Genomic DNA, 26812 nt, shown 5'->3' with positions numbered 1-26812 from the left:
GCCTCTTCTCTTGCTGCTGCTGCTTCCTCCTCCCTCTTCTTCCCTCCTCCTCTTGCCCCCACTGCCACCACTGCTTCCTTCTCCCTCCTCCTCTTCTTCCTCTTCCCTCTGCCACCTGCTCCTCCTCTTCCTTCCTCCTCCTCCTCCTCTTCCCCACCACCATCTCTGCCTCTTCCTCCTCATCCTTCCCCTCCTCCTCTGCTGCCCCCCCCCCACGTGGGCTTGTCCACAGATGCTGGAATCTGCGGATGGCAAGTCCATAGATACAAAGGGCCTGCTGTATTTTGAAACTGTGGATAGTAATAACTCTTTGTGGGTTTTTCAGGCTATGTGGCCATGTTCTAGAAGAGTTTCTTCGTGACATTTCGCCAGCATCTGTGGCTGGCTCTTCTAGAACATGGCCACATAGCCCGAAAAACCCACAAAAAAACTATGGATGCCGGCCATGAAAGCCTTCAACTTCACTGAGGATAGTAAGACTGGTCAGCCACCCAAGCCTTAAATTGTAAGACATCACGTGCTCCTCTGTCCCAATATTTGCAGTCCAATGCAGGCAGAAAAATCAGTCATAGAATCATAAGAGTTGGAAGACACCCCAAGGGCCTTCCAGTCCCACCCCCTGCAATTCAGGAACTCACAATCAAAGCACTTCTGACAGATGGCCATCCAGCCTCTGTTTAAAAACCTCCAAAGCAGACTGCACCACTCTCCTAGGGAGCATGTGCCACTGCCGAAATACCTCTTACTGTTCAGTTCTTCCTAATGTTTAGGTGGAATCTCTTTTCCGGTATCTAAATCTAAAATGATAGTTTTGTATCTTTCTTCAGCACTCTGATCAACTTACATTAGTTCTCACAAAGAAAATATCTTTGTTTTCCAGTCAGCATAGAAAAGGCAGTAAAAGAAAAAGCCGTCCTGCGAGCGTAAAAACCTTTGAATCTGTGCCTGTAGAACAAACAGTAAAAGTGATTCAAGAGGTAAGTCCATACTTTATTTTACATCATTTGTGCTCTTTGAGTCTTCTTAGTTTCTCCTCATGTGAGACATGACCTTTTGGGGTCTTTCAGGAAAATCAGACAGACAGTGGGATGATTCTTGCTTCTGAAGAGCTAAAGACACTAGAAGAGAAATCTAAACAACTGGCATTGCCCTTGAGGTAAGTCTGAATGAAGCAAAAATCTTGTAGTTTCATTTTCAATACAGTACATCTTCGAACAGGCTGGTTATTTGAATCAAGATGGGTACCGTTGTGGGCTGCTTACTTGGTCGTTTGGCCTTCTGAGCCTATAATGCACCTACTCCATCTCTCTCTCTCTGTCCTATGGTTTTCCTCTTCTTTACTTTGCAATGGCATGGGTTAAAGCTTCCACGTGTTTCAATCTGAGCAAGTACAAAAATGAGGCACACTATGGCCAACGCCCCAACAATCTCCTGTGGCAACTTTACATACACATTGGTGGGATTTGAGCTGGCAATGACTGACTAAAATTTCTAATTACTGTGGGGTTGTGTTGGGTATCCTAAGTGTTGTCCCACTTGAAAGTGTTGCCCTAAAAAAGAAAGGGTATTTGTCCGTGGTGGGTGCAGTTAGAAAGGAATTTTTAAAAGCTGGGAAAAAAAATCATACTACCCCTGCCGATATATCTGGTACTGCCATACTGACAATATTGTGGTCAGTTCTGGATACAGCACTGTGAAAAGGATACTGCAGAGTTGGCAAATACATGGATGAAGGCAAATAAAATAATCAAGGGACTGAAACAACTCCCCATTGAAGAAAGTTATTGAGGAAAGATTGTGATATTTGGAAATGTTTACTTTAGTAAGAGGCAAGTAAGAGGAGACATGACTGAGGTATACAAAATTATACGAGATGCAAACAAAGCTTTCCTCCCCTCTTATAATAATGAGAAACCAGGGTCACCCCTAAAGCTGTATGGCTGGAGATTCAAAACAGATAAAATAAAGTATTTTATTAAACATGTGGCCACTTTTACAATCCATAATCTGGTGTCCAGCCTTTTGTCTTGGTGCAGTTCTTTACAGACTAATTAGTTAAACAGGGACATTTATTAAAGCGAGAAACAGTGGTGGCTGCCAACTGGACAAATTTATGGAGGATGGGGCAAACAGTGGTTACTAGTCATGATGTATATATATTCTGTCCAGTACAGTGGACCTTTGTCTTACACAGGGGGATCCGTTCTGGACCCCCCAGCGTGAGGTGAATAACACATATGCTCAAGCCCCATTGAATATAATGGAGCTTGTGTGCCAGGGGCACGCACACCATTCATTGTATTGCAGTGCGTCTTCAGCATAAGCTGAAAGCTGTGTATTGTGCACCCGTGTATGGCATGGGAGCACTGTATTAGAGGCAACATATCTCTGTATACTTGTGGCATGAGCTGTTGTATTCATGACTTGCTTGTGGGTTTCCCATATGCAAGTGGTGGGCCACTGTGTGAACAGAATGCTGGATGAGCTAAATCAGATTCAGCATAGTTCTTTTTATGTTCTTGGGTTGGATACTAGTGTTGGGGCTAATGATATCCCTAGATCAATAAGGAGGAATTTCAGCCTGCCCCTTACCCTCATTGGCCTCAGGAACCCAATGGTGGCATCAGATTCTCACAGTTCCTTGCCATTCAGATTACTTTGAGTGAAGATGAGTCAATTAAAATTCGTTTATTATTGTATTTAGAGTGTTTATACTATGCTCTTCATCTACAAAGGTTCACAGAGCACCTTACAGATTGTAAATTTGACAGTTCCCTGCCTTCAGATTTACAATCTAAAGAGATATGACACAAAAGGAGAAGGGAATGACAGTGAGGAATGGAATGGCAGGATGGTGGCAGCTTTGCCTAGTAACACAAAGTAGCATTATGCGATCACCATAATTTGTCTGGAGGTAATTTGCGGTTCCTCTGGGCTGCATGGCCGTAGATCTGTACCCTGTGGTCTGATCCCAATAGTACCATTGAGATTGAGTGGAGACAAGTCATGGAGGGAAGGAACCAAAAATAGAAAGTCTCTCAGCAGAGCCAGTGGAGTGAGCTCAAATTCCCATCTTTCTTCCTCCCGTACCCAGATGGAATATTGAACTGTGCTTTTTATGCAAAACAACAGGGTAAATGAAAGGAAATGCTCAGACCATGGTGTGACGTTATTAATTTTTCCTTTTGTTTTGCAGTGGACTTGTCTCCAGTAAAAGTAAGGAGTCTGTCATGTCTGAAGCTTCAAATCCAACCAGTGGCTACCAGTCAGGCTATCACTCAGATGACATGGATACCACAGTTTACTCTGGTGAAGAAATGGAACTTTTACCTCTCAGGGAAGATGTTTCTCAGACTTGCTGTACACTGGCGTATGACCCTGCAATACCTCTCAGCTCACCTCCTGTTTAAGGAATCTCCCAAGTAAGTCATAACTGGAACTTGCAGCATCCACTGCCTTTATAAAATACATTTTAAAAAAAACAGCACTAGCTACATCCAATGGCTATAACCTTTGCATTCCTGGGTTTGTTTTAAAAAAAAAGTTCCCTGCATCTTCTTTGATAAGATCGACCCAAAATGCAACATGGAATATTGGATCCAGCGTCTTCATTTGAAAGGACTTTAAAACCTATCAGACATCACCAAGCACTGCTAAGAGGGGTTTGACTGTAACTACTGATGTGATTTGATTACAAACACAGTATTGCAGACTTATAGAGATACATGAAATATTATGCTGACAACATATTTCTGTGAAACTGTGTGAAGATGGAAGAAAGTTCAGTGAGAATCCTTTGGATTTTTCAGTTATGTCAGCAGTTGAGTTTCAGCTGTGCCTTTGTAGTGCCTTCCAAAAGATGTTGGCAGTACAGTTTGCTGGCTTTGCAGAATTCCCTTTTGCTTACACCTCTAAAGGAACTCAGTTTGCCAGATAAAGCAAATGGATGAATAATGTTGAACTATACGTGTGAACACTGGTGAAAAGCGGACTTATCCCTCTTTTTAAAAGAGGTTGCATTTTGGCTGTGCAAGGCTTAATCAGCTGAAGTTCTTCCTTCAATGGATATTTCCTACTGACAATAATAATCAAGTCTTGCCTTGGTCCATATATACAAAAATGGCTGAATGATTCAGGAGTTTTACTTTCTATTTTTGGTGATGTTGGCTTTACATGATGATCATTGGAAGGTTTGAAGTTTTTTAGAGCTTGGACCATTGTAGAGCTTGGAATTAGTTACAAATAATTTGTATTGAATTACTTGTAATGGATCACTTTTCACAATAACTAAGGCCTAATTAAGTTATGTTATGATTGTAACTTAAAGTGGGATAATTTCTATTCTTTTAACTGTAATTGTATTTTTGTAGTTACTGGGGTGTGGCCTCACTACTAAGGTATGGGTTAACTACAGGCCAGAGGCTTGTAGCGTTTAGATTAAAAACAACTAAAGGGAGCTACTTTAGTTACTTTTAAATAACAAGCAGGTAATGTTGTTTTTTTAAAAAAATGTTAATGTAACTAACTTTTTTTGTCTCAGAACTGTATCTAGTTATTTGTAAAAAGTGACATGTCAAATCCTCGTTCCTCTGGAAATCCAGGCATCTTCCTAGGAAAGAACAAATACCCAGATGTATTGTGCATGCAACTTTGCAAACAATGTTGACAAAATTACATAAGCTGCTGAGATTCTATGGCTGATGCTTTTCAGTAAAGAAATTGTGTGGCCATTTTTTATGTTTTTCTTTCCCAGACTTCTAACAATGTAAAGATTTTTTTTAAAAAAAAAACTGTTGTTAAACCTATTTTGACTGCTGTTCCTTTTGTATTTTTGAAGAATTTTTTATTCATTGTTTTGTATTTTGTACAATATTTCAACAGGGAACTCATGAATTAACAAAAATGGCACATATAGTATTTATAGTCTGGGTGTGTAGAAATAAATGTAATATATTATTAAAAATAAATATATATTATATACAAAGAAAATGCAATGGGCCTTACCTGTGTATAAATATGTGCAGTCTGGTGCCTTAACTGCAAAGGACTTCAGCCCAAAATGTCAGACTGAAAACTTCTCAATATGTGGCAGTTTTGCAGTTGGCAAGTAAATGTTTCTGTTTTATCATTTTTAGTGGTAGAACAGTCATGTTCTCTGAGGTATGCTTTCTGTGCATTTCCAGTATTCCTCTACAATGGGTCAATACATCAGTTTTGCATCATTTTATATGATTTATAATGATTTTATTGGGTAATCTATTTTCCTCCAAAAATATTTTAGAAGTAATTCAGATAAGCAAATGAACAGCTTCACACCTGGTTTTGGAAGGAAGTTGTCCCTGCTTGCTTTTCTTCCCACATATATTCCATTTCAGGAATAAAATTCAGAAATCTGTTACCCAATTTAGCACTCATTTACAGTTCTTAGTTTGTTGTTTTTTCACACAAAAGCACCTGGTCATCGAGAAAATATATTCTCAGTGCTCTATTCTTGGCAAAGCAGGAGGTGGAAAACATCTGGCTCAGCAGATGTCATACTTTGCATATTTCAATTAAAAGATGTATGGTAGCTAAAACCCAGTCCAAAGTCTGTAGATTCGTTACAAAACAAGTCTCTCCTAGATATACACACACAGCACTTCATTTATAGACTGAAGCTCTGGGAATATGAATGGTACGATACAGTTGCTTCAGTCACTTGTTTTAGTACATTTTTTATTATTGATGATTTACCATTCTGATATGTTTTTACTGTGAAACAAGACCCACTGATTTCAATAGAGCTTATTCCAAAGGAATTGTGCCATAGCATCCGACCTTTAACTGATGGCCATGTTGCCATGAGGTAGCATGATGAAGTGACACTTATAGAGCTTAAAATTCATAATTTTAATGCTCATATGGCTTGATGGACTAGTGCAACATGAAATAAATGGGCAGGGCTTCCCACAGATCTCTATATGGGACCCCGAGCAAAAGAAATAGGAAGGAAGGCTCACACGGAGCCATTCCTGCCATCATCATAAGAAAGCAATGTGGATATCCTTCTAAGACTCCCAGTTCTTATTCCAACACACACTTCCTAACATTAATCAATCCCACTGTTATGTATTGTAGAAGGCTTTTTAACCCCATGATGGGGTTAAATGGATATTTATTTTCATTTATTTTTCAGTACCTCCAAGTCTTCTTGGTTATATTTGCCAGCTTTTCTTCTTAATATTTCTTTTTAATTAGAGATTTGAAAAACAGAATTGTTCTATATTATGCAACAGAGCTCAAAATACACCCTGACAACTTCAGTACTTAAAAGGATGTATGCATTTTAGTCTTCTGCCATGTACAATTTTAGTGGTGTGCATTAGAGACAAAAGGAAGAGGTTTTACTCAGAACTCAAGAGGTTTTTACTTCTAGAAGATGTTAGATCTGGACTCTAAAACGCTGATCTCAAGTAACTTTCCCAAACTCATCTCCAGATGAGCAGGACCACAACTCCCATACTCTCCAGGCAGTATATCTATGATGATGGGGATAATAGGAATTGGGATTGAGGAAGTAAAACAGTGCTTGTGAATCACATAAGCAAATGTTGAATAAGACATTGCTAAAAGTCAAAGCAGATAAAAAGAGATTCCAAGGGCAGAAAATAAGAGGAACTGTCCTTCCCTGTAATTCGGATATTTGGTTTTGCATATGATACATTAACTATGGTCCCTCTCACCCCAAAAAGTAAACCTTTTTTGTCCACGGCTCAGTTATCTGATACCATACTTTGGCAATGAAGATGGTTCTTTTGGCTACTTCCATGATACTAGCTTTGTGAAATCATGAGACATCACCACATTCATGAAGGATTTGGATCCAAATGAGTGGCAACATTTGATCCATTCTTGTACCCACCTTGTTCAAAGAGATGCTCCATTTCAACAGCCCTAGGATGGTGGCAAGAATAAGGGATCTTTTGTGTAGGCCATACCAACAAATAAGGAGAAACTGTATCTTTTGACTGGATACCACAAAATGTCTATTTACTGCTGTGAAAAGAAATGTCAAATGTGGAAATTTTGCACACCTGTAGTCTTATTTATGTGCCCAGTTAGTTTGAGATAGGTTGTGATAGTATTTCCTCACCATGCTGAGCCTTTTAGGTCTGGCTGTTTGCTAAGTTTGGAACTGTGACTTTAAATCACACCATCTCTCTGTTAACATTTTAGACTGATTAAGTTTTTAGAAAGCCTCTATGGGGTCCTTTGGGAAAGAGCAGGAGCCCTTTAACATATGGTGCTGATATGCATCTCAGCATCTGAGATAAGAAGTTGTTTAATGGGATTTGGAAAGGCTTGGCTTTTGTTACAATAAGTTGTGAAGTGTAAGGCATAATCCTTTCACAGTGGTAATTAGCTCTTAACCCTACTGGGTTCATGATGAGTAACTCATAACTTTTAACTCATAAAATTGCAGACCATTAGTTCCCCAGTGTGGTTTGACAGAAGGATTGCAAACCAGCAACTTACTGGGGGCATCATATTGTACACAACAGAGAGGTTTCTATAAGTGGCAGATTGAGAATGTTTGAATTAATTATTCATTGCTCGTTGACAGTGGTGTCATGCAGCCACAACTCATAGGACCATGGCACTTTTTGATTTAAAAGAATGAAGATGTTCTCAGCTGCCACCAACACCCCAACTTCTCTAAGTTTAATCAATAGTGTAGCAGATGACATTTAAGCAGATATTGCTTCTCATGTGAGCAGCACCTGCCGAAGTCCCTTCTTCTACAAAACCATTAAAGGTACAGGAGTCCTAGCCCTTATTTCACCTGGCAACCCTAAACCTCACAGCAATTAAGAGGTAGGGTGGGTTTCCCTCAGTAATAATATTGTGGTGTGAGTAAGTTGTCCATGCTGTAATGCCAAGTATTTGTAGAAAGCTTTGTGCTAAGTGGCTGTCCATTTGTTTTGCAAAAGACCTACTCGTGGTGGAAATGAAAATGACTAATGGAGTTTGTTGGTTGTTTATGGACCTTCTGTTAACCTGCATAACCTTTGCCCTTTCATTTGCAGCTGGCTGCAGTTATAATCAGTCCTAGACAACATTGCCAATGAACCTTCTGAGGGATGGGGGAAAGGGGAACAATTACATAATATGGTTCTGAAAGACTTTCATTTGATGTCTTCACTGCTGGGCTATGTAGTCTGTCTTACAAAGTTTCATCCCATGCCATTTGATATGTACAGTGTTTTGAAGTTCAGTGTCATCAGTTCTCAGATTATACTTGGCTCTCCTCTCATTCCAGAGAGGCTGCAATGATCCTGAGTCAATGCTTTGGGGCAGTAATGAACTAGGCATGAACAATGAAACTAAATGTTCCTGGTTGAGAAAGCTATTGCAGAAATATGTGAATTCAAAAGCTTTCATGGCCATCCATTTTTTCTGTGGGTTTTTGGGGCTATGTGGCCATGTTCTAGAAGAGTTTATTCCTGATGTTTTGCCAGCATCTATGGCTGGCCATCTTCAGAAAATGTTGGCATGGAAGAGAGTGGGGTTTATGCCAACATTCTCTGAAGATGCCAGCCACAGATGCTGGCGAAAGGTCAGGAATAAACTCTTCTAGAACACGAACACATAGCCTGAAAAACCCACAAAAAGCTATTGCAGTAATAGTTGTTCAGGCAGTGCTATGTGGGATTCTACAGGTTTCTTTTCTGGGTTTATGGAACTCCTTTGGCTATTTTAAAAGCAGTGAAAAGCACTTACTACTTTGTCTGTAGAGTATCAATAGCCTATTGCAAAACTGACCTTATAATAGGCCAAACTGTGAAGCAGAAACCATTAGGATGGTGAAATATAGCCAGTAGGTTGCAGTAAAGATTATTTAATGAGCTTTGCTTAATGGCATAAAATGTAATGGGTTGGCTACATGGGAGCCTTCAGGAGATAATTCTACAATAACAGCATAAATGTTTAGCTTTAAATTATAGTCACCAAGACATCTATACATTTTCTGATAAACCTATTAAGCTGCCAGTGGCAGTTTAGTGTCACAGCTTGGTTAAGTACTAAACCAGCATGGCACATGCAGATAAGGCAAATGCAATTATAAACACAGAGACTAGTCATATTATTAAATTAATGGCCTTTTCAACCATGTCCTCACATTAGCTCTGCTATTTCCTTGATGAAGATAATTAGGTCTTATTAGCAATTTCCAGTTCACATTAATTTTATGGATATTGTAGATAGCACTGCTGTATAATAATGGTGATTGGCCACAATGATTATAGCCTTTGTTGGCGCCATCTTACATGTGTAGACCAATGGAAGAGACGAATCTGTGCATAACAATCTAAGAGGAGCCCTTTTGGATCAAGGCAAAGGCATAGCTAGTCCAGCATTCTGTTCACACAGTAGTAAAGCAGTTACCTATTGGCAGAAAATGAGGGCAACTCATTTTCTCACTTGTGCTCTCCAAAGAACTTACATACTAAGGCATACCACCTCTGGTACTGGAGAGACTTTATGCCCATCATGGCTAACAGCTACTTATAGTCCCATTCTACAGCAATTTGTCCAGTTCTCTTTTGGCAGCCTTCATTACTACTTGTATGTACCCCAACATTTCACAGATGAAAACTGAGACATGTACGGCCAAAAAACATCAGTGTGTGGTCTGAGATGGCAAAAGTTATTGATGAGAAAAAAAACACAAGTTAGGAGAGGGTACAGCAATTTGCTTTTGCAGCAGTCTATAGGAAAATGCAAGATTCTGCCCCCTTCCTCTCCGCTCACCCTGCTGAGTTAACTGAGTGCAAATGAAGTAAGATGAAATCAAAGGGGGAAAGTGAGGGGAGGAGAGAGAAACAGGGAGATTTTAAAACCAGCCAGAAAGATGGGATGACAGATGGTTAATAGGGACTGTCCCTGTCAAATTGGGATAGTTGGAGGGTATGAAACAGACTACAAGTTCAAACTCTGCCAGAAAAGAAATAGAATTCAGTGCAAGCACATTTTTTGCTTCTATCATTTCGCTTTTTGCTTACTTCTAACCCTTTGCTTGCTTCTAACACTTCTGTCAGAGGTGGACCAAAAACCAGACAGAATTTCACCCCAAACAGAAGGAACAAGCAAGACTAGAACTTACACACCACAGAACAACTCCAAATCATGACTAACCAGTCAGCCATAATAACAGCAACACATAAACCATTTGTCAGTCATCCCTCAGCTGCATGATAACCCCATGATGGTGATACAGTGGTTCTGATCTATAAATAGAGCAGCCCTGACCCTGTCTTTGAACCAAGCAGCTTTTTTTGTTTTGCAGTACAGGCTGGAACTGAAATACAGAGATAGAGACTACATGTCTGGTGCATTTGATGTATTTATTCATTAAATACGTTACTCTACTATAACATTTAAAGAATAACTGATTTAAAAGTACAAGGACAGCACCACACCAATCTGTTGAAATGATCTGCCTCAGAAGCCAGTCATTTACTGAATGTTCACGTGAATAAACCTTGGGTGCCACTGGAAAACTGAGGGAAGCAGTGGAGAACAGTCCAGCCTTCTTCAAAACTTTTTAAAAAAGAGTTTCATAGCCTGGAAGGAAAATGTCAGGGAATGCTTTTGATACGGGTTGGCATCCTGTCAATGACATTTGCTGGTGCTAGATTGGTGCATGTCTTTTTATGGCCATTGTGAGGGAGAAATTCATTACATCCTTCATGCAATGACTCCCATTTCTTCCAGATCATGTTCTGCAGGGTCCCCCAGTGTAACCCTGTATGGACAGCAGAGGACTGGAATGGCCACAAAACCTCTGGCTATGTCCCTAGAACTGGACCCACAGGAATGACATCTGATGCCTTCATTGTTGTGCTTCTAGCTCAAGTCACCCCTGGCTTCCCATGGACATGTTGGGTGGGTAGAACTTTGCTTTTATGTCTCCCTATGCGAGATCTAGGCCATGGACTTGTAGTCAGAAAACCAGGGCATGTCTAAAAGCATTCCTAAAGTGAGGATATTTTGAAATCTTCTAGCTTTCTATAACATCTTCCAGCTGCCCTCACACGCTCTGCACCCATAAGAGAGAGAGCATCTCCACTGCAGAAATAATACACTTTGAAACCTCTTTAACTGCCATGGCTCATTGAATTCTGAGATTTGAAGTTTTGTGAGAAATCTAGCCTTCTCTGTCACAGACCTCTGGTGCCACAAAAGACTACAAATCCTAGGATTCCACAACACTGAGCTGTGGCCATTAAAGCAGTGTGAAATTGGAATATTCATGCAGCACAGATGCAGCCTGAGGCATAAATCAGATGCCATTAAAGAAAAATCATCCCGATATTCTATTGAGTTGTTATCATTTGCCTCAGTTCCTTCTTTCTTTTTGTCTGACTGGGGCACACCAACTACATCTGGTAAAAAGATTTTGCCTTTGCTTTTCAGTCTTGTAGCTGAGATGAACAATGCATTCTTAATATTTCAAAGATGCAGCAAGGATGTCAAGACATCAGCAACCTTCAACAAGTGATGCAAACGGAAGTCTACTACAGATTCAGGAACCACTATGTTTCCCATGGATTATAAACAAGTAGGGTCTAACTATAGATATCCTGTAACATGTCTACAGTTTGGGCGGTGCTATCTACGAGAGAGAGAGAGAGAGAGAGAGAGAGAGAGAAAGAGAGAAGACTGTACAGCAAAGAAGTAAAGCATTGGCACATCCCTTTATGGGAATTATGTTATCATTAGGAAAAGTAGTTTTGTGTAAAGCCAGCATTTCAAAGACAACCTCCTTCTTTAGGGTGACAAAAGCCAATAACAGCATGTTAGAATTGTACAACTTACATATCCATGACATAAATGGACAGAAAATACGATGGATTAATTAACCACATATATTCATCTATCCATAACCTGTTATTCAACGTTTCCGTACAAGACAACACCAGAGAAATCTGGAGAGCTACTGCCAAACAGTGTTGACAATATGAGGCAACATGGTTCAACAGTCTGACTCTACATAGGAAAGTTTTATATGTTCTTAGGTTTCACAGGCTTTTTATGGAGAAGATCCCAAGTGCTTTCACAGCCTCTTGTTCAAAGTATCACAAGAAATGAAGAGAGGAGGGGGAATAAGGCTAGAGACCTGGAGAATGTCTACCTGAATGTCAATGAAGAAAATCCTGGACTAGACCCAGAGTATGAAAATACCATTTTTCTGATTGCAGCTCTCAGAATCCTCTAGCCAGCATGGAAGCTGTCATCCATGAAAGTAATTTTTCCAAAGTATGAAGTATCCTATGCGTGAATATAAGAAATCTTCCTTTGTGTGAATCAGCCCAATGGAAAATTGCAGTTCTTTCTAGTATCTTAAGAGCAAATGATTTTGCATTGGGAAAAGGATGCTACTTTTGAGTTTGCTACAGGGTTACTGAGTCTGCAGAGTGCAGTTGTTTTTGTTTTCTTTTTTGTTTGCACCAAATCCCTCAGGACATTAAAACCAACAATGAGGACTGGAAAACAATACCCCACATTCCTTGGCAACAAAACAGCACTGCACTTCCTTATCTAGTTAAAGGAAGTAACAGGCAAGATGAAGAAGGTAAACTTAGGAGAGAAAGGAAGAAGACTTCTGGTATTTATAAAAGACTGAGGTTCACACGGAAATAAAAGTGCTTCACCAACTGCCCCCATCTATTAGAGGATGCATAGCAGTTTGTCAATTTTCACGTAGCAGTTTTATTCTGGGGTGGTTTGGTAATCATAATTAATTTTTAAAAATGGTCACCAATGGTCTCTTCATTGCTCTTAATGTTAAGTGAGAAAAGCATATGGAGTTGCTTTTCTGAAGTCTTTTTTAAAACATTTTTTAAAGGTTCAAAAGGGAGGTGTGTATGAGAGGCTATGGCTGAGAGCTTACATGGCCGCATGTAGTGCAAAAGGTCTGTATATGGAACTTTACTATGGATTCTCTGTCACCGGGACTCTGTGTCACTGTGATTGCTATCCCCAAGGGCCATTCCATGGTTGATGGAGAGTGAGGAGGGATCAGAGAAGTAACTATATCTGTTCCACAGCCAGACACAGATGGAGGTCTCTGAAGATGAAGTTATTGGTCTTTATCTGGTTTGAGGACAAAGCCAGACACTTCTTCAGTCCCCTCTGCTCTCCACCAGCACTAGAGTGGTCATCTATCACAGCATCACAATGAATCTCTCTGTGCGTGTCTTTGGTCATTGTGGCAGAAGGAAGAGAATACCAGCCTCTCCAATGATAAAAAAATACATATGCAAGCATAAGAATTATATTTGTGTATGTCATTAATGGAATACCATCATCTATAAGAATTTATATATATACACATTGTTGAGGAGACAGAAATTAATTACTTGACCTTAGCTTTCTCTATAAGGGAATCAACTTAACCTGAAACAAAATAGTAATGCACCAGACCTGGAAGGTCATTGTTGCCTTGGCTCTACATTGTGACAGTCAGAGGTCTGCTTCAGTCTTGTTCCATGTAGAAGGGTCCACACATGTGCATGTTCAGCACACATGCACACGACTGGTACCAGGTGCTCTCTGATGGCCTCCCATTTACAGCTTACCTGGACACTTTGTGTGGTAATAGTGCCAGGTTCCAGTGGTTAGCTCTGTTTGAAAGCTCCCATCCAAATCTCCCCCAAATGCAATTTTGCATTGAGGCACTGTAAGCCATTTAAAGGATGGCTCCTGGAGTCTCCTAACTTTTTAAAGGGAGGTGGCTGAGGTAGATGTAACAGCAGGTCAAGAAACAAAGCTTGGGAAATTACTATTAAAATAAATATTTATAGTTATAGATCTGACCTCTCACTCTTCTAAAGTAGTTAGTTATTGTTATATCAATCAATCTGATGCAAAGGAAGACAGGATGTTAGTAAGATACTGAAGCACAATTTCAAACAGTTCCAATGAGGATAAAAAAAAGGGAGGTGCCTAAAAAACCCAGGATGGATGTCCAAAAAACTTTAAACTGAATTAAGATTTAAAAGGAACATGAACAGAAAAAAAGGGGAAATAACCAGAGATAAATTCAAACGAATAGACTGCACATGTTGGGACAAAGTCAGAAAAGCTGTAGTACCAAATGAGGTCAGGTTTGCTAGAGTGGTTAAAAATGCTGAAGATTTTTATACCAGCACTTATTGTGAGGTAAGCACCTATAAAACCCAAGTAAAATGTCAGGGAAGCATGCATGCATTAAAGCCTGATGCACTTCTCAAACGACAGGGAATCATCTCCTCACCTCTAGTGCCCTTGAATAGTTCCCGGAGCAGCAATTTCCTTGCTGCTCAGCAAATGATTCAAGGATGCTAGAGGTGAAGGGATGCTTCCCTGTCATTTGAGAAGCGTATCCCTGATATTTTACCAGTCTTTTACCATGGTTTTACCCCATGGTAAGCGCTGGTATGAAAATCTTCAATGACAAGGGCTTCCAGGTGTGATGCATTTTTTGGTTGTGTCCATAGTAAAAGGAAGTATACGGAAATGATAGATAGGGTGACTGCATGGAGAGAGAAAAGTCAGATTTATTCAACACCTTCTTTGCCTCAGTCTTCTCCCCAAAGGAAAACAGTGTTCAACCTGGAGAAAATGGAGCAGATGATGCAGTAGGGGAAATGCAACACAGAATAGGTAAAGAGCTATGCTAAATGAATTGAAGTTTCCAGGGCCATATGAACCATATCCAAGTGTATTAAAAGAACTAGCAGAAGTAATCTCTGAACCATTGACAATAACCTTTGAAAATTCCTGGAAAACAGAAGAAGTCCCAGTAGACTGGAGGAGGGCAAAAGTTGTCCTCATCTTCAAGGGAGATAAAGGTACCAAATAATTAATGCCTAGTCATCCTGACATCAATACCAGGAAAGATTCTAGAACAGATCACTAAACAGACATTCTGTAAGCACTTAGAAAGGATGGCTGTGATCACTAAAAGTCAGCACGAGTTTCTCAAAAACAAGTCATACCACAGATTCATACACCAACAGGAATATAGTGTCTAGATTGAGGAAAGTAATAGTTCCACTCCATTCCACTTTAGTCAGACCTCACTTGGAATACTGTGACCAGTTCTGGCCACCACAATTTAAGAAGGAGGTTGACAAGCTGGAGCATGTTCAGAGGAGAGAAACCAAAATGTTAAAGGACTGAATACCATACCCTATGAGGAGCAGCTTGGGGAGCTGGGTATGTTTAGCCTGGAGAAAAAGTTAAGAGATGTCATGATAGCCACCCTGGCTATCATAAGGAGACCTGGTGGTGCAATGGTGAATTGCTGGTACTACAGCCACAATGTTGTGAGTTTGATCCCAAGGTTCCAAGATTGACTCAGCCTTCCATCCTTTTGTAGGTCGGTAAAATGAGTACCCAACTTGTTGGGGGCAATTTGCTTACAGATTGCTGAATTCACTATTAATTGGCATAGAAATGTAAACACTATTGCTATTGCTATGATAGCCACATTTAAATATTTGAAAAGATATCATATTGAAGATGGAGGATGCGTGTTTTCTGCTGCTCCAGAGACTGGCACACGGAGCAATGGATTCAAGCTATCGGAACAGATTTTACCTAAATATTAGGAAGAATCTCCTGATGATAAGAGACAGTAGAATGCCCTTCTTTGGAGTGTAGTGGAGTCTCTTTCTTTGGAAGTTATTAGACAGAGGTTGGATAGCCATCTCTCAGGAGTGCTTTGATTGTGTCTTCTTGCATGGCAGAGGGTTAGACTGAATGGCCCTTATAGTCTCTTTCAACTCTATGCTTCTATGTGTCTGTCTTTTATAGATATTTGTAAAGTTGGGCATGTGCAAATAATCACACATTCTCCTTTTCTGACAAAGGTATTCTCCTTTTCTGACAAATTATGAAAAGACAACTATTTACCAATTGTTTAATTTTGTGAAAGAAAAGACTAATCTTGCGAAAGACTAAAGCTAAATCTTACTCATATCTATGCTTCAGCCTACATTTACAGCTGATGTCATGTTTCCAAGTTTCAATATGTGGGCAAACAAAAGCCAAAAAGGGTACGCAACATGAGAAGCCAATTCCCAATCTCATTTTATTTTCAAGACTATCAGCTCTCTCCAGCATTACCAGTGATTTGCTTAAAGAAATCTATAGTCACCTTCTGAGAGATAACCAGGCCTGGTGAGTCATGGGTGCCTTCCCATTGACTGATGTTTGTGAACTTCATGGTCTACATGCTTTTTTTTGGGGGGGGGGGTGTTGACTGTTGCTAGACTCAGCATTTTAGAACCATGCCCCAAAAGAGGCAATTTCATTGGGCCCATGGTCAGGAAAAAAGGCTAAATTTCTACTCTACCTCTCCATAACTCTTTAATATCAAGTGGCTACCCAACATTCCACTATCAAATTCACACAGCTTGTCAGGATAATACTGTTGATATGCCTACAAGGGTGTGGCTGTCAATAATTTCCCTTGGCATGGATTTGAACAGAGGGTCATAGAATCACAGAGTTGAAAGTGATCACAAGAGTGATCCAGTCCACCCCCCTGCCATGTAGGAATACACAATCAAAGCACCACAACAGATGGCCGTCCAACCTCTATTCAAAAATCTCCAAAGATGGAGCACACTTCAAGGGAGTGTGTTCCACTGGTCAATGTCAGATGAATTCTGCATACAGAAGCTGATCAGACAGGCAGATTAAACATGCCTTCAATCTTGATGATGGGAGAGTGACCTCCACCTGAGGCCATGGGCTTATTCAGGAGGGCATAGAAGAGGTTGTGTGGCATACATAGCTTTGTCTCCAAACAAAGGGGGATGACAGAGGGAGAGTCACATGGGAAACACACTGTCCCGGTTTGGCATCTTACTTTTACAGTTGCTTGTAAAATGTCCCAGTTTCTCTCCCCTCCTCCCACTTTCCCACTTTGTCTTCATCTTACTTCATTTGCTGCAAACAGTTCAAAGTGCAAAAGTAGTTCGTGCTTAATTAATTCACCAAGGGGAGAAGAGAGAAGGGCATGGAATTGTGCCCATTTCTATAAGTCATGGGGAAGAAAAAGACAAACAAACCATAATTTGCTGCAGCTTCATCTAGATTGTATATTCTTCTTCATTACTGATGTTGCTTGGCCACTGATTTTAATTTGTGAAATGTTGGAGGTATGGACAGCCAAGGGGATGGTCTCCCAAAGGGAAGCAAGATAATTTGGAGAGACACATACACAGTTCTGTTCCCTGTCCTTGCATCTGCTGCTAGAGGTGAAAACCTCACTCTCCGTAGTGCTATGAGTTGCTCTTTATGCTTAACTTTCTAACAAAAGTGGTTATTTCTGTCTTCAATTCTAGAAACTGGGGCCTTGGTATCCACTTTTCAAGCCGTGGATGTTTGAATCCATGGATAAAAAGTCCACAGACATGGAGGGCTGGCTGTAATTGCATGGAAAAATAATCAGTGAAAAGATCTAACAAGTCCTAGCTACAAGGGATTCTCCTTGCCTGCAAAAGCATGTTGAATCTGCTGACAATGCTTACATTCTTTCATCATCTTTTGAAGTAACTGGAGCTGCAGATCCCTGTGCAATAAATCTTGCTTGTTTGGGGGACTCCAGCCTCTGTCTTGCACAAGTCCCAAGAGCCTTCTTTTTCTTTTCTTTTCTATTTTCTCCCCCCCCCCTTTTTTTTGGGGGGGGGGGCTGGTTTGCGGTCTTTGTTTAGAAAACAAAACAGTCAGCCTTCCAACAATACAGCTGTATATATTAATTGTGATGATACGTAGTCACCCAAATGAGTGAGCTTGTTGATGTTAACTGAGGTCAATTTTAAGTGTGTTTTATAGGTTTCAGGTCACTATCATTACTGCTGAATGGATATCCCAGTGATCAGCCTTGCCACTGTAATGCTGCCTTTAATTCAGTTCTAATATTCAGCTGCTAGCAAGTAAGTTTTTCACCATGCTGTAAAAAAATAATAATCACAAACACTTCTCCTATTTTTTGCCTATTACCCTGCTGTTGACTGTGGAAGAAAGGGTCAGGCTGTTTGCTTCTGGTCAGTTGCATCCTAGTGGTTATTTACTCTCCATAGACATCTGAAATCTCATTCCACTCCACCTTGTGGCATACAATCAATGGATAATCTGTTTTATTGTTTACATCAGTCATTTGTGGCCTGAATCAAGACTGTGTGTTTGTTTCAATGCAAGTGTTAATTACCTTACCAATGGTGCACTGTTTGTCCTACTAACCCTGTTTGTGGAATGGTCCTTGTAATCATTTTGCACATTGTATATTGAAGATTTAACATAATTATCAGTTTGTTTGCACTTCATTTGTAATTTGACCTCAAAGCTTATACTCCTCCTCTTTATCTGTGTATGCATGTTACCTTAGGACAATGCTCCAGTCACCTAATGAAAACTCATGCCATAATAAATGTGTTACTACCACAAGACTCTTATTTATGATGGAGAGTTTACATAAAATGTCAAGACATGGAGATACTACTATAATTTTGACCCTATTATTATTGAACTCTACCTATCGTTAGTAAAAATAGTATCTTCCCAGCTCACTCTACTACTTTGACCCAAATACTCAATGACACTACAAAATTATCTCAAGGATCATACAATCTAGCAGTTGTAAAAAAGGAAGAAAAAGAAAAAAGGTTGGTCTGGGTGATTCACAGTAGATCAACAACTTAATGGTTGAACTATTTAGTAGCAATAAAATGACCCTCACATTATACCATTGGAATGGGAGGGGAGGTTGGAGTAGCCATGAGTAAACTTACGTATGGAAGGACTGTGAGCTCCAATCCTTTCAAATAATCTGAAATATATTTCTGGCCTCTGAATTTTAAAAGAATGTCTTCTAAATCAAGCCCCTGTTGATAGATCTCATTTCTTGGTGATATTGATCATAAAGTCAACTTTGACTTGCTATGGATTCCTAGGATTGTCTCAGCATTGGATTTTTGAAACAAAAGGCATTCAGGAGGGGCTTATCATTGGCTTCTTCTGTGCGGTACTAACCCCTTTAGAGTTAATGTGCCACTGCCATTGTCTCTGAGGCTGCATCTGCATTTCAGAAATAATTCAGTTTAACACCACTTTAACTTCTATGACTCAATGCTATGGAATTCTGGAAATTATAGTTGATTCTGGAACTGGAAGGAAGAAAAGAAGGCTAAATGTCTCACAAAACTACAGCTCCCAGAATTCCATAGCATTGAGCAATGACAGTTAAAGTGGTGTCAGACAGGATTATTTCTGCAGTGTGGACACAGCCTGAGAGACCATCTCTCTCTCTCTCTCTCTCTCTCTCACACACACACACGAGCACACGCGCACACACACACACACACACACACACACACACACACTATTGCTGCTATCCTGTAGCTGTTTGGCACATTTAGGCTACATCTGCACTACAGAAATCATTCAGGTCATGGCTCAGTGCTATGGAATTATGGGAACTGTCATTTTGGGAGACATTTAGCCTTCTCTATCAGAGAGCTATGGTGCTACAACAAACTACAATTCACAGAATTCCATAGCACTGAGCCATGGCAGTTAAAGCGGCCTCAAACAGGATTATTTCTGCAGTGCAGATGCAGCCCAAGTCTGGCTCCTCAGCAAAATCCTGTCTGATTTGGGAGAAACCACTGGTAGGATGCTACCATCAGCATGGCCTTTTACTTCAGTGGAGCTTAAAATCCCACCACCATGGCAAGGTATTGTTGCAGTGGAACTCACGGCCCTAGTTTAAAAAAATGATAGACCCACAAGTATGAGGTCTATTGAACCCGCTTTAATCTCCTGGTGAATACAATGCAACTCTCAAGAAAGCATAGTTTATATTATTATTATTATTATTAGCCATTTTAGCAGATAAGCAACCACTTCTGGCTCTGTTCCTACTTAATGTTGATCTGTTTATCGATCTATTTTAGTTTTCACTAATTCAAAATCAATGTTTCATTATGGTTTGATAGTTTGAGCATTCAATTTATTTTTAAAAGCATCTCAGACTTCCTCTTTACAATGGAAATCTGCTCCTTTTAGCTGAGTCTAGTCTTGCTCTGAATTACTTTTGAGCAAACATGCATAGATTTGCATTATTAAACTGTGGAAGAACATTCATCTGCTAGATCATAGATTAAGGAACTATGGATTAAGGGAAGAAAGATGATCTGCTCAACCAGCTTCCTTGTACTGCTGTGAGTAGGATATAAAGCTTCCAAAATACTAGATGAGCCTATGAAACATCAGTCCTTTTCTCTCCATTTGACTATACAGTTTCAATACCAGCTGAACTGGGATGCCAATACCACTTCAAATTTTTAAGTTACCTTGAGGTGGCATGTTGGTTGCATTTTGTTTGTTTTCTTAGAATAATCCAATTTCTGGCTTCTGCATTTTCAGACTAATGATGATTAGAGGAAAATTAGAATCATATAAGCAATTGTATTCTCCATTACCGTGTAAGGCTGTGAGAGCTGGACAGTTAAGAAAATGGGCAAAAAGAGAATAAATTCATTTGAGATATGGTGCTGGAGAAGAGTGCTGAAGATACCATGAATAGAAAAAAGAACAAATAAACGGGTCCTAGATCAAGTCTGAAAATTTCCTGGAAGCAAAGATGACTAAACTGAGGCTGTCATACTTTGGCCACATCATGAGAAGGCATGAATCATTAGAAAAGACAACAATGTTAGGAAAAGTGGAGGGAAGTAGAAAGAAAGGAAGACCACATGCTAGATGGATGGATTCAATTATGCAGGCCACAGATATGAATCTGGAAGAACTTAGAAGAACACTGGAGGATAAGTAGTCTTGGAGGTGTCTCATTCACAGGGTTGTCATGAACTGAGATTGACTTGAGGGTGGTTAACAACAACAACGAACATTCCTCAGAATTTGCAGGGCCTTACCTCTGGCTTCTAGTAAATTTGCATAGCAGTGGGCAGCTGCTACAGTTCTGCAGACTATGTCTACCACCACCACCATCCCTGGAACTCAGAGGGCTGACATTGCCTCTCTTATCCCCTCCTATGACAATAGCTCTCTCTACGGGACACAGTGGGCCATTTCAGTCTATTTACAGATTTCCAGTCCATTCTAGGCCACACCATGAGAAGGCATGAATCATTAGAAAAGGCAACTTAGGCGGGTTACAGACCGCCATTAAAGTACGCGCAGAGCGCGTACTAGGGTTAGGAAAGGGTGGTGCTTCCGCACCCCCTAACCCTAGTACGCGCTCCGCGTGCACAAAATGGCGGCAGCCGTTCCACACAGCCGCCACCATGATGGCGTCACAAACGCGCCACCTCCAAACAAGGTGGCGCGGACGTGAAACCATCGCTCCACGCGAGGGCGCTTAACAAACCCTTTCCGTGGAGCAGGAAGGAGCTCTGAAATGGAGCTCCTTCCTGGTTTGCATCGCTGGGCGCAGCCTTCAGACGGCTGCGCCCAGCAACGCAAGGGAGAAAGGGGCCAAGCCCCAAGGACACCCCTTTCCAGGTTGTGGGGAAGCGGCCTTTTGTCGCTTCCCCGTGGACCGGAAAGCGGTGGATCGGGGCCTCAGCGGCTGCCATTCTGACCACTGAGTCCCCGATACACCGGGGAAAGGCGTGCCTACAGGCCGCCCCAAAGGGGCGGTCTGTAACGCGCCAATGTTAGAAAAAGTGGAGGGAAGTAGAAAGAAAGAAAAAACTGTGTAGGGCTGATGCACAGCTGTGAAAAAGCAGCAGACAGGTGGAGGAAAATGCAGTGAACTGACCAACTGCACTTTTTATAAGCCACACCTAGCTCTTATAAGCCACAACTTGATCTATTATTGGGGGAGGAATATTGGGGCTGAGGTTGTAATCCTATTCACTCACCCATAGCGAATAAGATTACAGCCTTAATTAAGTAGGGCTTTATTCTGAGTAAACACACTTTGTATCTTGCTGTCTGCATGTCCCTTCCATTGTTTCCAATGTGTCCATTTCCAACTGATTTTGGCTGGGTTGAGCTTTCTGATTGCCTTCGGATACTTTAAATGTAACTCTAGAAGCAAACACAAGCCCTGTGGGTGACTAAGTCATTTTTGTTGTGTACATACTTAAGAAAAATAACAGATTGTGTTCTGGCATCTGCTTGTTTGACTAATAATATTTTCTGAGAAAATATTTTGACTTGGTAAAGGGTGAAACCAATGGCAAAAGACCAATGATTCCTCTACAAAACTAAGCTTTAAACTTTCAATAGTAGTTCCTATAACCTCAACGTGTTGAAAGACCCTTTTAAAAGATCACTTTTTGTCTTTAATGTTGCCCTTCTGTTGACTGGGGTTACTTTGAGGATTGTCTTTCTGTAGATAAACAACCCTAGGTTATGAACTGCTTTAGTTGTGTTTATCCAGACTAAAGTGTGAGGGCCATAGTTTAGGTACTGAGCAGCAGTTGATTTCATGGGATATTAGCCTGTGGTTCCATAAACTAACAAAGTAGTAAGTACTGGGTACTTCAAGCTGCTATAGAAACTTGGGCTAGTAAAGGGAATTCTATGGCATGATAAAGAGGAGAGACCTTGAACTGCTGAGTGATATTTGATTAGTTAGTTTCCTAGGCAAATAATAATGTATGAGAATCTTAAGGCAATCTTATTTTAAGATTTTAACTGCCTCTTATTCATGCATCATTTGAAGGAGCTTTACACATAAAAGGGATTAGCAAGATCATGCCTCTATGGCCCTCCCCACACTGGGATTATGTAGCCCCTTGCCCCATGATTATGTTGAACCTGGATACTCCCCATTCTCTTGCTTCCAATAGGACTCTGTTAGATGGTATCATCATTGAGTACTCAGCGGTCTTAAGCCAATGAATCATACTGATTTGGCGATTCATATTCATAATATTCATTCATATTGCTGTGCTCTGGCTTTACTTTAATAAGTGAAGTAAGCTATCTGTCCACAAAGTAACTATTAATCACAGAGATCTTGTAGCACCTTTGAGACTAACTGAAAGAGAGAAGCTGGTAGCATGAGCTTTATAGACTCTCTGCCTCATGCATCTGAAGAAGTAGACTCTGGCCTCAAATAGGGAGGCAAAAAAACAAAACAAACCTGTGGCGGGTCTGCACTGGCACCATTCTCTCTGGTGCTATGGTGACCACATATGCCCGGCCCCAATCCAGGCTGTCACCACAGTCCTGAACAGGACCGCTGAAAAGGAGCAGATTTTTCCACTCCTTTTTGGCCTGGTTCTTTTGGGAAGACACGTCATGGCCACAGTTTCCTGCCACATTCAGGATGTGCATCATCTAAACTCTATGCCTTGAATGAAGCCAGAAACCATGTCACTTGGCTTGTCTCTTTCGGGCCTAAGTCTACGAAAGCTCATTCTACCAACTTCTCTCTTTCAGTTAGTCTCAAAAGTGCTACATTATCTCTTTGCATACTGATTTTCCAGACTAACAAATAATAAATAAGCTTCATTTATATACCACTTCATACCACCTAAGCAGTGTCTAAATGGTTTACAACTGTAAGCTAATTTACAACTGTAAGCTACCACAGCTATGTCTTTGAATTAATCACCAAATTACTGGGTTGAATGTCATATAATTAGTTAGATAGAAGTAATTAGAAGGAAAACAGAGAAAATATTGGTTGCTCTATTTGTTGCTAAAGTTGTTTTTAAACAACGGCATGATATTGCCTGTTTTATGGAAAATACAGAGGCAATTCTCAGTTCAAACAGAAATATTTTATTGCTATCTAGACAATGGGTTCTTTTTTATTCCAGAATACATTGGAACAAAAACTAGCAACATCCATTTTGAATGTGTTCTGTCTCTTTGCTGGATAGGAGGGTAAGCACATGGTCTTTATGCTTGCACAGTATGATTCTTTTTAACACTGGACCTTTGAAAAAGAAAGCATGCCCTTTCAGGTTTCCAGAACCAACAGTGAGATCTATGACTGGCCAGCTGTCTATAGCACTATGAAATTAGAATATTTATTGGCCCAGTTGCCTACCCAGATTCCTTCATCCTTTCTCCCTTCCCTGCTGGTTGGATTGCTCCAGGTTGAATTGAAAATAGTTTCCTAGAAGGTCCCAACTAGTAATAAATGAGGTTTTCTGTTGCATGAGATCTTGCATTTTCACAATGGTTAGGCAGGCCCTTACTTACATAGTCCATGGAGAAGCTTGGAGTGGTTTGTGAGTTATTGATGGGTAACTTCAGAAAACCATCTCACAAAATAAAAAATAGATATATAGAATAATGCAACAGATGTGGCTTTTGAGCTGTTCCACAAACACATATGTATCTCCTGTTCCTGCTGCAGTTGTCCATCCCTGCTTTAATTACTGGGGGTGAGATACTAGTGGCAAGCAGTTTCCCTTCCTTCCAAAACACCTTCAGGTTTCAGCACTGATGTTGTTGTCATAAACTAGGGCCAAAAGTCAAACCATTGAATATGGATCCCTTTTCAAGAAAACCAGGACATAAGAAAGTCTGGAATGTAATCTTCTCATTGTCTACATTTCTAATTCCAGAGTAAGGATCAGTTTTGATAGACTTCACCAACATTTCTAATATAAACCACTCTTAGATCATGACCTAACACTGGCACATTCCCACCAACAACCATGATCATGGGAATTGCTACTGGCTGAGAATGAGAGCCAGCAAGGTGTAGTGGTTAAGTGTTAGACTTGGATACTAGGAAACCAAGGTTTGAATCCAAATGTAGGTCCTGTCCACTTGGACCAAATAAAAGGTTCTCCCCCCCATTTCCATGGCAAGTAGCCTTGTTGATGCAAAGCCCAATCCCTGGTTCTGTCTGGATGATATTTGGCGAGTTCAGCACCAAACCTGAGGTATACCACCTTTAAAACTTTTTTAAAATCACCTTTTGCTCCAGATCTTCCCAAAAGATTCAGAGTCCTCTGTTGTTTACAATGTGTCCTGTTGTGTTGCCCAATGATGCCATCACTGGTGTGTGAGTCACTTGCTGAGGTGAGAACAAGATGCCCAGCCATGTGATCACTTTTGGGTACCTTGTTCTGACATCAGAGCAAGCAGCTGCCCAGTGTTGCATAGAGTGCCCAAGGTAACAGGGGACATGGGGCAGCTTTGGGGCCAGAATATTCTGGGCTTCTCTGAGAGTATTCTGGCCTGTGCAGGCAACACCTCTATCATGGAAACCCACTGGGTGACTTTGGGCAAGTCACACTTTCTCATCTTCAAAGGAAGGCGATGGTAAACCTCTTCTTGTGAAAAACACTCTATGGTAGTGTTGCCATAGGTTCGGTTGATGTGAAGACACATAACAACAGCACAATGTATTCATCCCCTTTCACAGTAAATCATTATGTTCACACATTTGTTTATTTGTGTGCATAGTTTCATTAAGGCATTGAGCCATGTAAACTGGCATGTCATGCAGCACTGTTTTTGTGCTTTTGCCATCCTGTATTCTTTGTAGGTCAAATCCTTGAGTACTTTGGTGGTGTGTGTGTGTGTTTTAAAACCCTCTCAACCTTGGCTACTTTTATACAACAAACTACCCATGGCTCTGCTTGCCTTTGGCTTTGTCATAAGCGTGAGCCTTAATTGCATTTTTCTACTTTACTTCACTCTGATGAACAGCATCAAAGCTATTTTTAATTAAACCTCTCTTACTTAACCATAAGAGGTAGCTGAACTACAGCAAAATGTAACTCTGCCTGGGACTGGGTAGAGTTTTTGACAATAATTAATTATGTGTATCATAACTGGAATATTTCCCCTATTCACTAAGCTCTTGGTCCTTGGATGCAAGGAACCATGACAGATTGGGGGGCGGGGGAGTGGACCTCAATTACAAACCATAGTTTCAGAGGAAAGCTATTTGCTGCTCCTTCTGAAAATATTTGCATTTTAAGCTTTACAGCAAAAGAGCTTCTTTAAAAAAACAGCAGATGCTCCGTCTAAATCAGGGGTGGGCAAAGTGTGTTTCTGGGTCTATGTAGAGTCCTTAACAATTTTTTTGGTGGCCTTTGACCTTTTTGGATTCCCAAGACAACTCTTTTTCCTGACAAATGAAAGGATGAATTGCCCATTTTAGAAGGCTCCCAAGAATAGTCTTTCACCTTTTAATTACGCTGCAAGGCTCCCTGCACTCTTTTTCAAACTCAGAAGAATGCTTGTTTTTCAGGACAAAGACTTCCAACCATTTCCATTTTAGGACAGGTGTGTTTTTGACATTTTTTTGCTTTTGGGGAATTGGCCTCAGGACTCTGCCCAGTTCCAAAACCCTGACCAATGTGAGGCCCAGAGAAAAGGAAAGTTAATAGGAAAGGGTTAGTGCATTTACTGTAGTTATTAGCTGAAAAATTCTTTTAAAAATCTAACTAAAATGAAGAAATGGATAAATCATAACTGCTATGTTTATGCTGAATTGTAAGTTTAGGTCACAAACCTACACTAAAAAACCTCACCAGAATGAAGCTCAAAAATGCCATTGATAATTTTATTCACTCTGCCTTTGTCTCTATCTTGAGTTTAGGAGAGAAGGGAACAACTGCATTAATGCTGAAAATCCCAGTTTTATCTACCCTACCAAAACCCTTTTTCTTGTTTTTCTTTTCTCTCATCTCATCTCCTTGTTATGATCTCATCTCCTTGTTGTTGTTATTGTGGGCCTTCAAGTTGTTTCCAATTTATGATGATAGTTTTTTTCTGGGGCTGAGAGTGAAGTTTATCATACCGGGATGGATTGGGAATGGAACGA

General features: G+C 40.4%; 1 protein-coding gene across 1 annotated transcript in view; it reads left to right on the top strand.

Moving 5' to 3' along the window:
• Positions 1–4993, top strand: part of KDR (kinase insert domain receptor) — a 57828-nt gene extending 52835 nt beyond the window's left edge. The window contains exons 28-30 of the mRNA XM_042469508.1: positions 881–977; positions 1068–1156; positions 3197–4993. Coding sequence (XP_042325442.1) covers positions 881–977; positions 1068–1156; positions 3197–3410 — 400 coding nt within the window. The 3' untranslated portion in view covers positions 3411–4993. The remainder of the gene's footprint in view (positions 1–880; positions 978–1067; positions 1157–3196) is intronic.
• Positions 4994–26812: the final 21819 nt, after the last annotated feature.

Source organism: Sceloporus undulatus, chromosome 5, assembly GCF_019175285.1.
Source record: "Sceloporus undulatus isolate JIND9_A2432 ecotype Alabama chromosome 5, SceUnd_v1.1, whole genome shotgun sequence".
Classification (NCBI taxonomy): domain Eukaryota; kingdom Metazoa; phylum Chordata; class Lepidosauria; order Squamata; family Phrynosomatidae; genus Sceloporus; species Sceloporus undulatus.
This window is presented reverse-complemented; position numbering and strand designations above follow the sequence as displayed.